The sequence below is a fragment of the Lissotriton helveticus genome, chromosome 10, assembly GCF_964261635.1.
Source record: "Lissotriton helveticus chromosome 10, aLisHel1.1, whole genome shotgun sequence".
Classification (NCBI taxonomy): domain Eukaryota; kingdom Metazoa; phylum Chordata; class Amphibia; order Caudata; family Salamandridae; genus Lissotriton; species Lissotriton helveticus.
Genome location: NC_136071.1, coordinates 412,208,422 through 412,225,824, shown reverse-complemented (window position 1 = coordinate 412,225,824; position 17,403 = coordinate 412,208,422). Strand labels below are relative to the sequence as shown.

Genomic DNA, 17,403 nt, shown 5'->3' with positions numbered 1-17,403 from the left:
GAGAGGAAGTAGACGTCTAAGAAACTTGTTCTCTTTCCTTTAAAGTATCATATTTGAACCATAACCCCATAGACCCACCCCATACAAGGCCACATCTAGACACATACTATTGTATAAGGCCAACATTTCTCTTCTAGGTTTGGATCCAAGCTTCATAGCATATCTAAAAATCCCTTCCGTTGAATGTAATAAATTGGTAGACACATGTTCTGTATGCTTACTCCATGTACCTGTATAAGAAAACTGGATCCCCAAATATGAGAAAGTTTATATTCTCTTTATGTGCATCCCATTTACATGATGTAACCATGTCTTAGGTCTTCCCGTTCCGCAGATCATGGTGAAACTTTTCTCAAGATAAAGCTTTAAATGCTCCTCTCCATGTATACAATAAAAGTGTTAATTATTGATGTCATTCACTGTTTGTGACATCAGTACAGCATTTTCAGTGTATAACAATGTGGATACCTTTCACCAACCAACTCTTAGGCAATCTGAGGTGGGTGTTTGTAGTTCTGCATTCACCCCATTAATATAGAGGGAGAAAAGGAAGGGTGTCAATACGCACACCTGCCTTACACCCCTCTTTTTCTCAAATGGCGAAGTACATTCTCCCCTGGGGCCATATCGAACACTTGCAGACAAGTTTGAGTATATGCTAGACAGCAATATTACTAGGTCTTCAGGGGCAGCTAATGTTTTCAGGGTATGCCACAACTTGTTATGATTAACCAAGTTGAAGGTGTTACTCAAGTCCATAAAATACAGTTGGATACAGTTGGAGGGATCCACATTTTGCCCTTGTATATTTCCCGACTAACAGGTTATGGTTTAATGCTTGTTCAATAGTGCCCAAGCCCTTTCTAAACCCAAATTGTGATTTTGTTAAACTAGACTGCTCTTTTACTCAAAGCTCCATTTTCTCTAAGATGACCCTGCCCATGAGCTTGGCTAAACAGTCTAACAGGAACACTGAGCAATAACAAGACAGATCACCCTTGTTACTTTTCTTAAAAATTGGAATAACAGGGTCCAACCATGTAGGCTGGAGGAAGCCACCTTCTGCTGCATTGCATACATTTGTTAAAACTGGGGCCCAGAGGTAATGAGATTTTTATAAACGTTCACAGAGACACCATCCAAGCCTGCAGCCTTCTATTTACTGATTTTGTCTAAGGCTGTCATAAATTCCTTCATGGCAAAGGTAACTGTAAGATTTGGATTTCAGTTCAGTAATTCTTTATTCGAAGGGTAAAAAACATCATAAAAGTACACATATATACAGAATTAAAAATAGTATTAAATTTCATCTGAACTCCATCTTAATTTGCATTTAACATCAGATAAAAAAAAAAGGTATTCTTCAATGGCCAATTAATTAGAGAACTCCTCTTGTATTTCTTAACCTTACAGCAGTCTTGATAAAATTCATCACACAACAAAGGGTCCGAGGGTCGTTGGCACTTTGCAAAGAAAGTTAAGCAGTTTTGGCATGACAGAACTTCTCTTTTTTTTTTAAATCTCCACCAAAAACTTACCTAGGATACTTAAAAAGCGGACACAATAGTACAAAATGGAGGGTGTCCTGCGGAGACAAACTGTCGCAGCCGCAGGCACCCTTCTGCTCAATTGACAAAGTAAAACCTGGCGGATTGAATATGCTACTTACCAGTATGCATCTGTTCTTGGCATGTAGGGCTGCTAACATTCATATCTTTTGCATAGATCGCCGCCTAGTGTTGGGTCCGGATGATTGCACATTGTTGTCCTGGAAGAGTCTTCGAAGTATCACGAGATAGGTGGCTCCTCCCCTGGACTACAGTGCGCATGGGCATCGACTCCATCCCCAGATTGTTTTTAGCCATTGTGTCAGAGATGGAGTGAAATAGTGTAACTGATGTCCATGCTAATGATTGAATGCAAGAAATAGTCTGCAGCCGCTACGGGCACCGGGGAGGAGGGTGGGCGATATGAATGTTAGCAGCCCTACATGCCAAGAACAGATGCATACTGGTAAGTAGCATATTCAGTTCGAGGCATGTGGGCTGCTAAATTCATATCTTTTGCATAGAATACATAGCAGTCCCTCCATTAACGGCGGCCGCCCGTGCCAGCTGCAGAAGTTTGAAAAAGAGTTTTGAGAACAGCCTGTCCTACAGCTGCCTGCTGCTTGGAATGCACATCTACACAGTAATGTTTGGTAAACGTGTGTGGTGTTGACCACGTGGCTGCTCTGCAAATGTCTTCCAAAGGAATGTTCCCCAGGAAAGCCATGGAGGCTCCCAACTTGCGTGTGGAGTGTGCTCTGGGGGGGACCGTTAAAGTGCGTTTAGCTTTCTGATAACAAATCTGAATGCATTTAATGATCCACCTGGCTATTCCTGCCTTGGAAATTGGGTTGCCTTTGTGCTGGGCTGAGAAGGCAACAAAAAGTTGCTGTGTCTTTCTAAATTGTTGTGTTCTGTCAATGTAGTACATCAATGCCCTTTTGACGTCTAGCGTATGGAGCATTCTTTCTGCTACTGTTCCCGGTTTCGGAAAGAATGCGGGCAGTTCAATTGTCTGATTGACATGAAAGTGGGACACCACCTTTGGAAGGAACTTGGGGTTAGTGCGGAGCACAACCCTGTTTGAGTGAATTTGTATAAATGGCTCTTGTATTGTGAGCGCTTGTAGCTCACTAACACGTCTGAGAGATGTAACAGCAATGAGGAAAGCCACTTTCCATGCTAAGAACTGAATCTCACATGAATGTAGCGGCTCAAAAGGTGGGCCCATCAGTCTAGTGAGAACCACATTGAGATTCCACACAGGAGCTGGTGGGGTTCTGGGAGGAATGACTCGCTTTAGTCCCTTCAGGAAGGCTTTAATGGCAGGCACCCTGAAAACAGAGAGATGCTGCCTGTTCTGGAGATAAGCCGCTATGGCGGATAAGTGTATCCGAATGGAAGCGTACGCTAGATTGCATTTGTAAAGATGTAACAAATAACAGATGATGTTAGGAATGGATGCATCTAGCGGGTTTATGTGATGTTCTGTACAGTAAATGACAAACCGCTTCCATTTTGCAGCATAGCAGGCTCTGGTAGTGGGCTTCCTTGCCTCCCTGATGATGTCCATGCATTCCGGAGGCAGGTTAAGGTAGCCAAACTCTAAGACTTCAGGAGCCAGATCGCCAGATTGAGCTGGTGCGGATCCGGATGCTGAATGTCGCCATGGTTCTGCGTCAAGAGCCTGGGTGTGAGACGCAACCTTTGATGCGGTACCACGGAGAGTTCTAGAAACGTTGTGTACCACGGTTGGCGTGCCCACGTTGGAGCAACCAGGATGAGCGTCAGCGAGTGTTGCCTTAGCTTTCTTGCCACCAGCGGAATGAGAGGTGCTGGGGGAAAAGCGTACGCAAATCTGCCTGACCAGTTCATCCATATCGCATTGCCTTGCGATTGTGGGTGAGGGAACCTGGCGGCAAAGCTTTGGCATTTTGCGTTTTCCCTTGTGGCAAACAGGTCGATCTCTGGATGACCCCACTGCTGGAAGTACGGGTGGAGTACTGATGGATGTATCTCCCACTCGTGCATTTGATGGCTGTACCTGCTGAGCAGATCCGCCATCTGATTGTCCTCGCCCGGAAGGTGTTCCGCCATGAGGAAGATGTTCCTCTGAATGGCCCACTTCCACATGCTCTGAGCCAGATGAGACAGCTGTGGAGAGTGCGTACCCCCCTGCTTCTGGATGTAGTACATGGCTGTCATGTTGTCCATCCGGATCAACACGACTTTGTTGCACAGATGTACTTTGAAGGATTTGAGTGCCATGAAGAACGCCATCAGCTCTAGATAGTTGATGTGCATCTTCCTTTGCTGTGTCGTCCATAGGCCCTGCACCGTGTAGTGGAGCACATGAGCTCCCCAACCTTGGAGAGAAGCCTCCGTTGTTAGGATGATCTGTGGCACAGGCTCTTGGAACGGTCGGCCCTTGCAAAGGTTGTGTGGATTCCACCAATGCAGAGAGGTGTATGGCTGACCGGTCACCAACACTAGGTCCTTTAACTGTCCTTGAGCCTGTGTCCACTGATTCGCCAAGCATTCTTGGAGCGGACGCATATGCAATCTCGCGTGCGGGACTATGAAGATGCAGGAGGCCATCATGCCTATCAACTGCATGCACACTCTCGCTGGGAGTGAGTGTTGCGGTCTGAACCTCTGGATGAGCGACTGGATGTTGTCGGTTGAGTATTTATCATCGCGCCTAGATACTGCCGCACATGGGCTGGCTGAAGGTGCGACTTTGGATAGTTTAACGAAAACCCCAGACTGTGAAGGAGGTGAATAGTGTGGGACATGTGTGCGGCGCACTGCTGTGCCGACTTGGCCTGAACGAGCCAGTCGTCCAGGTAAGGGTAGACATGTATGGATTGTCTGCTGAGGTGCGCTGCCACGGTCGCCAGACACTTTGTGAACACTCTGGGGGCAGTGGTCACTCCGAAGGGTAGGACCTTGAACTGGTAATGCCTGTTTTGTATGGTGAACCTGAGGTACTTTCTGTGGGATGTGTGGAGTGGTATGTGGAAATAAGCATCCTTGAGGTCCAAGGTTGCGAGGAAGTCTCCCTGGTTTAACAATGGAAGAACCTGCTGTAGTGTTAACATGTGAAAGTGTTCCGAGAGTATGTACAGGTTGAGGGGGCGTAGGTCTAGAATGGGCCTGAGTGAGCCGTCCTTCTTTGGGATTAAGAAGTACAGGGAATAAACCACTGTGCCTTCTTCCTCCACCGGCACGAGCTCTATTGCGCCTTTTTGCAGCATCACAAGGACTTCTTGCTGCAATAAGTGCAAGTGCTCTGCTGACATAGGACGTTGTCTTGGTGGTATGTTGGGTGGAGTGGACGTTAACTCTAGACAATATCCGAACTGGATAAGTTTCCTTACCCACCTGTCTGTGGTGATGGACTCCCAGACTGGCAGGAACTGTTGGAGTCCCCCCCCGACCGGTGGTAGATGGTCGGGGGGCAGTGACAGAGAGTCACTGTTTGTTGGCAGCAGAGGAACGGGAACTGTTGTTGCCTCTGCCTCTGCCCTTGGCGCTGTTTCCTCTGTAACCTCCTCTACCCTGTTTGGGGTATGAGGACTGTGCGCCTCCTCTATTGAATTGCGTCTGCTGTGCCAAGTGTCCTCTGGTAACACCCCGTGAACTTGAGCGACGAAAAGTGTTCCCTCGGAATTGCTGAGATTGAAGCGCACCCATGGATTTAGCTGTCTCAGTATCTTTTTGATCTTCTCGAGGGTGGTGTCAACCTCTGGGCCAAACAGTCTGTCTGGGTTAACGGGCTGGTTGAGTATGGTTGTCTGGATCTCTGGCTTGAACCCTGAGATGCGGAGCCATGCTTGACGCCTCAACATCACACTAGTGTTTATCGCTCTTGCTGCAGTATCTGCAACATCGAGCGCACATTTGATTGCAGCGTTGGAAATGAGCTTTCCCTCCTGTATTAGCATCTCAGCTCCTTCTTTAAACTTGTCTGGAAGGTGTTGTAATAGCTGCTCTAAAGTGTCATAGTGTGCCCTATCATATCTAGCCAACAGGGCTTGTGTGTTAGCTATGCGCCAGATGTTGGCTGCCTGAGCTGCCACCCTTTTCCCCGATGCCTCCAGCACTTTTGACTCCTTGTCTGGGGGAGGAGCTTCACCCGTGGTCTGTGAATTCGCCCTCTTGCGGGCATTGGAGACCACCAAAGAGTCCAGAGGCAACTGGCCCCGTATATAAGTTGGGTCTCCAGGTGCCGGTCTGTATTTTTTTTCTATTCGGGGGTTTACCACCCTTGCCCTTGTGGGTTCTTTGAAAATGTCTGTGGCATGCTTGAGAACCCCCTTGAGCATAGGAAGTGTCTTCACAGTTTTTTCTGATGCAGAGAAAGTGTCAGACAAAAAGTCAACTTCCACAGGGTCGGCATGCAGTTCCACCTTATGGTTTGTAGCCGCCCTTTCAATTAAGGCATTAAATGCCGCAGAGTCTTCTGTTGGAGAAGTTTTTACACCAAAAACCTGTGGGTCATGTACCACTTGTTGGTCACCCTGGTCCCCAGAGTCTACCCATGAGTCCTGCTGCTCATCAGGGTCAGTATTGTCTGGAAAGTTATACTCTTCATCCTGTTCACCCTCATCTCCCTCTGAGCAAGTGGGTGAAGGTGTTGGACTCCTCCTAGGTCTTTGAGGGATGGGTTCAACGAGTTCTGGCGTGTCTGGCGCTGGCCTCTTCTTCTTTAGAGGTATGACAAACGACTCCACAGGCTTGGAAGTAATTTTCCTTTTGTGGAGCGTTAATACTCCTGTGTCGGCGTCGATATAATGTTCCGACTGCTCTTCTAGTGAAAGTTGCCGATCGAAACGGACACGTTCTTGCGTTTTCCCCAACCCTTCTGTGTCCTGTGGCACCGATCGGGGTGCAAAGGCCTTCGGCGCCACCTTGGGCGGTATAGTATAAAGTATCGGCGTCAAAGCCTTCTTTGGTGGGGGTATCGACTGTGCCGAGGGCGTTTTCGGCTCCGACGTCAACCCCTTTTCCCGTATCCGCTTAAGGGAATCTGCTACCTGCTTCGTAAAAGAAGCGAATGGTTTTGTCGATCCGACCGATGACCTTGGTCTACCCACAGGGGAAGATCCGACCGTCGACTCTCCCTTGACGACTGCACTCCGGCTTCCTGCTCCAGGTGTAGGCGTCGACGCCGCAGGCTTCGGATCGACAGCCTTTTCTTTTATTGTCGGGGCTCCAGACTTTGGCTCGGTGCCCTTCGCGGACTTCGATTCGACTGCCCGTTTGCCTGTTGGTGCGGCAGTCGTGGCCGAAGGCGTTTCGACAGTCCTCCTCGACTTCGACTCAACCACTTTGCTAGACACTTGCTCGACGACCTTCTTCGAGCTTGGCTCCTTGACCCCTTTCGGTACCGTAGCCTGTTCGACAGCCTTCTTCGGCTTCGAAGTCTCCGAGGACGACGGCGCCGATGGTGTCGCAGACGTCTTCGGTTTCGATGGTGTGTCGGCCATCTTTGTTGTTTTCAATTCCGATGTTTTTAGTTTCGGTTTCGTTTTTGGTAATGGAGGCTCCGCTAGTATGTCCGTAGCCGGGCCAGAAGGCGGGGCCGAGGATTGAGGTGTATGGTCGTGGGTAAGGCCGTGTGGCGATCCCGTGACCTGAGCCATAGTAATTGTACGTACGGGGCATAGCTCTTCCTCCGAGCTATCTTCCACGGCCCCATAAGCTTCCTCGTCGTCCCCTACCTCTTCGACGTATTCATCTAGGTCTTGGCCCTCAACAGGTTCCCCGTAGTCGGCCTCGACCTCCGCCGATGTAGGTGAGATCTGCAGGTGAAGCTCTTGCTCGTCTGCTTCGGGGTCTACGAAGATGTCGACTGGCGCCGGTGCCGATCGCTGGGCCTTGAGGCGCGCCTCGCGCCGAAGCTTGAGCGTCTTCTTCGACCTGAACTTCGAACAGGCCATACAGTTGGCCTCGTTGTGGTCCGGCGACAGGCACTTGTTGCATACAGGATGCACGTCGATGTGTGGGTACTTCGAACCGCACACGGGGCAGTACTTGAACGGACTTCGTTCCATCGCCGGGTCGTCGGGGTCTTGCTGCGTCGACAGGGCCTCGATGACCGAAGAGTCACCCGACTCCTCAGATATCCGACTCGAAGAGTTGGAGTACACACGAGACCGAACGCGAACAATACCGACGAAGTAAAGAAGGCCTTTTGGCCTTAAAGAAACTGTTTTATCGATTCCGAACAGGAGACGTCGCAATCACCTCCGAACCCAATGGCGGAAAAAAACAATCTGGGGATGGAGTCGATGCCTATGCGCACTGTAGTCCAGGGGAGGAGCCACCTATCTCGTGATACTTCGAAGACTCTTCCAGGACAACAATGTGCAATCATCCGGACCCAACACTAGGCGGCGATCTATGCAAAAGATATGAATTTAGCAGCCCACATGCCTCGAACCAGCCAGTATATGTGGTAATAAATTGAGCCTAAAACGAGTCATTAAAAACCTATCCTGTGCGTTATACATCAAGTACAGATATGGCTCCATGCTCTCATTGTTCTTTATAAAATTGTGGACAACTACAGAGTGTTTAGTCATCTCCTCTTCAGCTCCAAGTGTGGAAAACTGTTCAGAAAACCTTCTTTTGATTTTCAGTTTATCAGGGTGTGAGATAGTGCTGGGGTTAATGAAAAGGTCCTTCCGGTCAATACCCTCCAAGGTGACCTTGACGTATTTTCGCCATGGTATTTGTAACCCTTTGTCCCTGTGCAGACAATCTTTCAAAATGTGTCTGCTTAGGTCTGCATCAGGGTTTACCCAGATTTTTAACCATGCCAAGATCGGTCTTAACTTGATCTGGTCCTCTATGAAAGGTATCCCCAATTCGCTATGTACAATTGCAGCTGGGGTACACTGGGGGACTTTAAAAATCCTTCTCAAATATTTATTTTCCTCCAGTTGCAGTTGGTCTACATTTACGTAGCCCCACACTTCTGATCCGTACATGACTTTCGAGCAGCCTATCGAGCTATAAAGGTTCATGACCTTTTCCGGGGACCAGCGGCCTAACCTACGACCACAATTTCCTATTGCCCCATTTGTGGATATTAATTTAGTGCAACGTTCCTCCACTAGGGTTCTAAATTGTAGTGCTCCGTCAAAAAGCAACCCAAGGTAAGAGACAGACTGTACCTTTTCAAGTGTGTGGTTCCCTATTTTGTAAGAGAACCTCTTACAGGGCTTGGTTCCAGCCAACATCACAAAGGACTTGCTCAGGTTCACCGACAGATCCAGGTTGCCCATAAATTCAACAAATCCGTTGATTAAACATTGCAAGCCCCTCGGGGTGCGAGCAAGCAGGACCGCGTCATCCGCGTATAAAAGCTCTGGTATATGGCGTAGTCCTACTCTCGGACAATCTGTATTCAGATCAGTCAAAGCCTGCTCTAACTTATTAATGTAAAGCGAAAACAGGAAGGGGGCGAGAATACAGCCCTGTCTCACTCTGCTCGTGCAGGGAAATGATTCTGAGTTCCCCCCTCCGTATTATAACAAACCTTGGCTGTTGTGTCCCGGTGCAGCTCTCTAAGGATGTTACTCAAGCCTAGGTCAATACCCATATCCCTCATCAGGCACCACAACTTTTTCCTGTTAACGTGGTCAAAAGCCGCCGCTAGGTCCATAAACCCCAGATACATAGCTTCATTACTGGCTATGGTATATTTTGCAACCAGCAAATAAAGGTTAAGGCACTGGTCACTTGTAGATCTCCATATTCTAAATCCGTACTGGATATCTGTTATAGTGTGATGATCATCTGTCCATTCTGTGAGCCGCTGCAGGATTAACCGTCCCAAGATTTTGGCTGAAACATCAATCAGGGAGATTGGTCTATAACATTGCGGGTTATCCCTATTGCCCTTCTTGAAGATGGGAACAATAACCGCAGTAGACCATGAGCGAGGTAAGCCATGCTGGACTGCCGCATTTATTACTCTTGTAAGGATGGGAGCCCAAAGATCAACATTACTCAAATACAGGTCAGGTGGGGAGCTGTCGGGGCCTGGGGCTTTGTTACATGCAAGGCCCTGAATCCCCTGTGTTATTTCAGCTAGAGAGAACTCAATGACTGGGCCCTCTTGTTCAGCCCACCCACTCTCCAGCTCTAAATCCTGGTTATGTTGTACAGTCCCTCAAAATGTGACACCCACTGTTCCGGTAAGATGTTTGTCCCAATCCCTGGGGCATCACTATCTTGAAAGCATGGGTTGTTTACAATCCTCCAGAATTGAGTCATGTCCCTTCTTTCTCCAGCCTCTCTTAGGTCAGCCCATGCTTCATTTTGAAGAGTGATCTTTCTTTGTTTCAGCGCATGATTATATATTCTCCTGCACTGAACTATTCTTAAATTATCCCTAGGCTTAGATTTTAGACTGGATTTTAGGTCTCTCAGGGCTCGTGAGGACTTACTGTCAAACCATCTCGGCTGCGTATTTTCCCTGATGGGTGCTTTTACTTTCAGTAGACCTTCTACCAATTTGGTCACTGAACTGAATGCCCTGATCAGGTTGCTCCCCTCTATCATGGGATCTAGGCATTTGTTAATATGTACTTTTCCTTTTGCCATTAAATCTTTGTAGAAGGCTTCCCCATCGATTTTTGACCATCTAAGTCGCCTACCCTGATCGGTAGCCTTCAACTCGCTGTCTGCGTGGGGGAAGAACTTAAGTCGACCCCGCAGTGTTAATTTAGTTAGCGGATTATGGTCGCTAAAGGCACTCCAGTCAACCCCACTGTGCTAATCCAATTTTTTGCTTGCCTGGAAGCTATTATATAATCAATATAAGAGGAACATCCTCTCCCTTTAAAAGTTGGAGTAAGGGACCCATCTTCCTCCAGGCAGACCAGATCAATCGTATGCTCCAGATCGTGGGTCTTTAGAAGATTGCTAAGAATTGTTCCCTCAGGAGAGTGTGCAAAATGTGGGCCCTTCTCAATCGGACATCGAGACCAGTCTGCATTCAAGGGGAACAGGGTTGGGCACATGTGACAATTTAAATCACCCATTATTAATGTAGTGGTTTCTGAAGCCCCTTTTCTGTGAGCTACTTCCTGATGACGTCTATAGTCCAGTTCCTTTAATGTAGGATTATTTCCTTTTGTAGATCCTGCATTATATAGGTTGAACAGGGTCAACCTTAACCCACTACTTGTGAAACCCAATGCCTGGATTGTGTCTGAGGACCACAAGGGATTTTTCCAGACTCCCACCAGGTTTAGGTCCACATATAGTGATAGGCTTCCAATCGCTCTTCCTGAGCTAGCTTTTTGAGCTGGCACAAAAAAACATTTGTACCCTACCATGTGGAAGGGATTACTGTCAACTGCCCAGGTCTCTTGTAGGCTAATTATGTGAAACCCACTGATGTACTGTCTCCATTCATTGTTATAAAATGTCCCTGCCAGGCCCGCAATATTCCAAGATAATATTTTTAGCTCCCCCCCCACTTGCGGTTCCCTGACTAAATTATTATCTTTCTGACTTTGGGCTCTTGACCCTTCCTCAGTGCTTAAAGGTATAATTTGTATCCCAGGTCTCTGTGTTAGTAACTGTGCTGGTACCACCCTCGACTTCTCTTTCCATGTACTACATGTTCCGTAAAAGTTTTGGATTTAATAAATCATTAACAGATGAATGGTTACCTTCTTTTAGGAGATTAAATACCAATGTAATATGGTTAATCCAATCCTTTTAATTATTATGACATAGGGAGCAGCCTCATGGGGTAGATAAGGGACATACTAAGATCATAAATGAGAGGCAATGGCTGCCTCAAGACAAAAAATCGTATGTCCATTTGCTGGCTCCTTCGTTATGTTAGAATGTGTACAAAATTGAACACACCTACTCCTGGTTGACTTGGCATCTTTCTTATAAAGCAAGAATGTTTCAGTGCTACATTGTTGCAAGGGACTTTCCTGAAAAGTATCAGCATTAAATTATCCACTCTGGGTCTAAGACTCCCCACTTTTAGTTAGCTCAACAGGTTTCTTATTGTGAGTGATACAGTTACACCTGATGGGGTCGGCTGGTAAAGTCTTGGACTTGTCGAAAGCTTTTTTAGCAGTGACTCAAAATCCTCATGTTTGCTCCTCAAGAGCCTTAACGTTAATTTCGCAAGCTGCTACAATGAGTCAAATTTATCAGACAAGGACTTAACAAATAACTCAATACCCTCACTTTCATTTTGGCTCAATGTCTCCTACTTATTCCTTGATCCGGAGCTACCTATTACAAGTCCAGGGCCAGAAAGTGATGTTTCTGAGCTTGCGGATCTCATTTGAACTCTCTTCTTTTTAGCGGGTGGCGAACTTACTGCTTTAGGTGGAGAAGCGTTAATGGCACTTAGTGAGGGGTTTACAACACAGGGGTTATCCATTAGTATCTCAGGCAATGAGCCCTGGGGAACACCTGCCGCCATTGCACTCCGCCCTTCTAAAAAATATAAGAAGGGATTTAGCAAAGCCATCTTTACTGCCCACCATGTAGCCACAAGCTTTTCCTCTACAAAATAATTTAATTGTGTATTAGGTCCATTACTTCAGAGAGAAAGTAATTACATTTGAAGAAGGGTTGACTTTACTGGATGGCTTCTGTGTAATTTTCCTTTTGCCTATGATAAAAGATTAACATAAGGAGGAATTCAATTAGGAACTACTTTTCAGAGGGATAGCACAGCTTTAGTCAGCCTCGGACAGGCTCAGACGGGCCCGACTTAGCCCACGCGCACCTGCGCACGCCTGCGCTGTGGGGAAGCACAATGCAATTTATAGCGCCTACCTTCTTCAAAAGCCTTAGGATTCTGGGCTTCATAGTCTGGGTGTCAGTGGTCAAGAAAAACTCCTGCTCTGTTACCGCACCCATGTCATATTTCACTGCCCGGCGTATAACGCAAAATAAGAAAGTGGATAAGACGGCTGAGTATAAATTGGGGAATCAGACACTATCAGATTGCCTTTAGAGTCTTTTTCTTTGACAACCCCGCAATTATTGTTTTCAGGCTGAACACATTTTTTATACTGCATGTCTTTTAAGGAAGAGACAAGGGCTGATATTGTAATATGCGGCTAATAATAACAGTTTTGCATAATGGACTTCTGATTAACTTTGTACAAATTGTATAGGATATGTAACTTAACTGATTTTACTTGTATTATAATGCTTTTTATGTATTTTGTATGTGTTTTTTGAGATTAGCTCAAAATAGACATTGTTTGGTTTAGGGAGTAGGTGGGGCAAGTTGATTGTTTTACAAAACATGTAGAATTATGTTGCCTTCTGTTCATAGGACAAGCAGATAATATAAAAACTTCCACACCGCTATTGACGTTGGTGTGACAAATTTTGCAGACCCCTAGTGTGATAAATGTCGCACAAGCATAATTTTGCATACCCCTAAGGCAAACCTAGGACAGCAGTGTTAAGAAACACATTACCCACATGGGGCTAACACTCAAATCACTGTGATTCAACTGGAGAAATAGAAATGGACAAAGACTGCAAGTCTTTCCAATGGTACCCATAATGATACATAAGGCAGGGACTAAAAAGAGTACTGTTAATAACCGAAAACCCAGGAAACCTTATAGAAACACATTGAGAAAACATTCTATCTGGAAAAGAAATATTGCTCCTTCAAGGTCGATGAGTGATTTATTCAACAGCTAAGTCTTCAGGCTTTCCTAGTACACCTGTAATACAGTGTTGAATGACTAAAAACCATGTGGGTTTGCAGTTAGCGTTATAATCAAACCATTTCAACAATGGTTGATGGCCAAAATAAAAAGGCTTTTTTTTATTCCCACACCTTTTTTTAACCCAACCACAACATGGCAGAAAACGCCCAGCATGTCAATAAGACATGGACAGGAAAATATCAACAAAAAGTTAAAAATAATGGAAGAGAGCAAACAATGAAAGGAAACAAATGTTGAAAGACAGAAAACAATAAAATGTACAAAGGATGTAAGGGAACAGATAATTTAAGATGTGCGATATGATCCACCTGAAGACTTACTTGATAGTCCAGCATTAGCAGGAGAGTGCATCGCACACTGACATCCCCAGGCCTCTTCACCTGAAAACCATCAGTCTCCTGTGTTGTTGGAGTTCGGTGCCACTGCAATTAATACGTATTCACAGTTAAATCCCCACTCCCAGTCAATTCAATTAAAGAAAACTTTATTTGTATTGTGGCATCCATAAAGGAAAGTATCACACATGTAAATAACAAGACAGAATGATAAAAATACGTTTCATAAAAATGCAATAGAGTAAGAAAAAAAGGATTAAGAACTGTTCCCTCTATTTTTATTCCTCTGTGTGCGGCAGTGTAAGGTCTATGTGCGCCAGGGCTTAATTTGAGCCGGGGCTTTCCGGTGCTAAGCACCAACATTTAATTGGTTTCTGGTGCTCGGCACCGGTTCCTAATTGTTAACACCATACTTAAAACAGTCTACCACATGGTGGCGCTGATCATCTAATTTAGAGATGAGCAGAACAACAATAGTTTAGAAATACAATATACATTAAAAATGCTAATACCAGCCTCCCCAGCCATTCCTTTAGCTTTGGGGACCCGGAATAATCTGAACTGTCGCCTTTACATGCGAGAGAGATGGTTAGTAGTTGTTTTGGTAGAAATGACAAGGGCGATGGGTGGTGCAAGCTGCTGTGGCCTCCTGGTCAGAGCCCTGGCACTTATTATTTTACAAATTAAGCACTGATGTGCGCTGCAACCAAGACTATGAGCGCCAGTAACCAGACCGCGTGTGTGGGTGCAGCGCCAAATATTACTCCAACATTTTTCTTAAAAAAGTGGAAAGATGGTGCATTTCCTCAACATACAGATCCATGTGAACAGTGTTAAGGCTGGTTTGAAACCGTCCCAAACAGCAATTTGAAACCTTGGCAGCTATATTGCTTCATTTCTTTTCTTAATAGAGTTGGGCTGCGGGGTGAATATGTGCATTTGTTCAGGTTTTCATGATAATTTCAGGTCTTGACGGGTGCTGCAATTAACACAAAAACTTTAACAAATGCTCTCTTTCAGAAGGAAAAATAAAATTATATTAACGTTTTCAGGGCTGGGTTAGGGTAGGGCCGCATCAGGCTTTCAACTAACGCATTTTAATGCTAGTGTCGGCATCACCCCATTAAAATGCATTAGTCACGCATTCTAGCGCCCCTCTGACAATACTGCAATTGAGGCACACTGTCAATGAGGCATCACCAGCACACTACAATTGTCTAAGTAAGTAATACACTCTTTATTGATTGGTTAAAAAAAAACATTTACAATTTAAAACATGACTAAATCGAAACGATAAATATGACAATAATAAATGTTAAAAACTGTGGATTAAAAATTAGGGGGACTATTATGGGCTAATAATGTTCTGCTGGGAGACATCGCTCTGGCTTTCTGATGTTGTTATCTCCAATTTGATTGGTGAGTCTGTTAACTCGGCCGCCGTGCTAAATTGAGGAGGGTTTGGATGTGGTTATGGCTTCCAGTAGTTTTGACGCTTTGTGGACGAATTTCGTAAGCCCAATGTTTAGCTTGGTGTTGTCAGGGTTAAGAGAAGCCATTATTGCTTGGCGGCATGATCGAACTCCCAACATGATACATTGGCCTTGCAGCAATGACCGTCTGGCCACAAGCAATGCAGGGCATGCACTGACGATGTGTTCCATTGTTTCAGAATGATAGCCACACAACCTGCATTCAGTACTGCTACCTGGGTGCCGCCATTCGGGAAGGTTCTTCAGGAAGGGCCAGTCACCCATTCTCAGGGCTAAAAACGTATATTTCCAATAAAGTGTGTATGTGCTTGATAGGTAGAGCGGCTGATCAACCACTTTAAAATTGGAGATTACAGCCCAAGCGTGTTTCCTCTTTGACAGTATTGCCCTGTCCGAGTGAAAGGACCACAATCTGACAGTTTTTTTAATGGAGGTCTTTAACACCGGGTGGGAGGGGTTTGTTTCCCAGAGGTCTTTTACTCCTAGTAACTGTAAATTTCGGTCCAGGAGTTGCCGATGCTTATGGCTGGTCTGATTTTTCTGTATTTCCTGCCATAGCCGGGTCTCCAAGGATCCCTCCTGGGCACGGCACAGTCTATGACATAGTTTAATAAATGCGCCTGCCTCCACTCCATGGAGTCCCAGTTCAAGTCTCACTTGGGCTGACGAGGCAGATCTTGACAACCGAAAGGCTCTTTTAAAAATTTGTTAGTTGTTAGTTTGTTTGTTAATACACTGGTTGTGCCCTTAGTGATCTCGTGCCCATACGTCAAGGAGTTAATTACCTTAGCCTTCATCACTTTCAGCACGGGAGTTAGGCTGGGACCTAGTAACTGTTTTGCTAATTTTGAAGCGGCCACTTCTTACGACAAGGCTTTGGTTTTCAATGCTTCTTTATGCTTGGTAAAAGTACCTCCTGTGTCGAGAAAAATGCCCAAGTATTTATAACTGGGAGTTGATTCTAGCTTTGTGTTGTTGAAGTGCTACCTTTCTATTGACCTTTTTTGCTTCCCAAAATATATTATTTTGGTTTTTGACAAGTTCAGTTCTAGACGATTTCTTGTCGTGTAAGGTAGCAGTTCATCCAGTAGCCTCTGGAGACCCACTTTTGTGTGGCTTAAGTCATCGGAATAAAGCAAATTGGTGATCCGGGTTCCGTCTAGTTGAGGAGGATGGCAATTAACACTGTCGAATACTGGAGAAAGGTCAGATATAAACAAATTAAAAAGAAGTGGGGCCAATGCACAACCTTGTTTGACGCCAGTTTCAGTTTGAATCTTCCTGAAGACATGGGAGCCTTCACCCAGCTTGATTCTTATCCATGTTTCCGTATGGAGTTGGATTATTGCTTGAAGAAGAGGCGGGGGTATGCCCCACTAAAACTGTCTAACATATATGAGCATGCAACTGCGCCTTCAAATTTCAAATGCTATTCATCAGAGATTGAATATTAATGAACAACGCTGAGCAGGCAGACCACAATTTAACAGATCAATTAGCCGTGCCCCAACCAGCCTTCCTGTGAGTCTACTCTGGGGGTACGAGCCATCACATGGGTGATCCATGGAGCGGGTTGTAGTGTAGTTCCTATTATCCCAATAGGCTCTGCGCATTGGAATAATATCTTCCATAGTATAGACCTAGGGCAGAGGTTAACTAGGTCTTCTACCGACGATATTAGACTTAAAGTTTTGTGTTTGCCAGCTAGCTCAGAGTTCACTAGAAACTTTCTCGAATAGGCAAGGAGGATTTTAACCTCCCTGGATAGACAAGAAGGGATTTCGTTTCTGACAACCATAGAACATGACAACTTTGCTCTCCCCTAATCAAGAGTGTATCTCTAGAGTCGTGTGAAAACAAAAGACAACTTATTTTACTCAGTCATTACGTGCATTCTTAGTTTCACCAGTTCGTAGAGAAATAAGAGATGGGCGTGGTTCAATAAAAGATGTTATTTATTGATCAGTCTCTTTTCTCATACAAGAGAAATGAATCGCTATTATTGCAATACTTGTAGTTAAGTAAAGTGCATACAGTAGAGACAGAATTATAAAATAATACTGTAAAAGCATTGATATGGTTTCTGAGCCATATGATACTTTAAAATGGATAAAATAGATACATACATATATACATTTGACTAATCATACTCAACTGGTGCTTCTAACCACGCCTACCCCAATGTACCTGACCTAAGCCTAATACGTGGGCGGGAGTAGATAAGTAGCAGTTTTAAGTTAAGTTTGTTTTGCCAAGGGACTGATTCGAGAATTCTCTG

At 45.3% G+C, this 17,403-nt stretch overlaps 1 protein-coding gene across 4 annotated transcripts in view; it reads right to left on the bottom strand.

Annotated features, from left to right (window-relative positions):
- The window catches only part of SMARCD3 (SWI/SNF related BAF chromatin remodeling complex subunit D3), a 1,739,068-nt gene that overhangs the window by 833,051 nt on the left and 888,614 nt on the right, over window positions 1-17,403 (bottom strand). For all 4 annotated transcript variants that reach the window (XR_013601619.1, XM_078662891.1, XM_078662892.1 and 1 more), the window contains one exon: window positions 13,618-13,719. Coding sequence is in view for 3 of the 4 variants with exons in the window: in XM_078662891.1 (XP_078519017.1) it covers window positions 13,618-13,719 (102 nt within the window). In the remaining variant the exon portion in view is untranslated. The remainder of the gene's footprint in view (window positions 1-13,617; window positions 13,720-17,403) is intronic.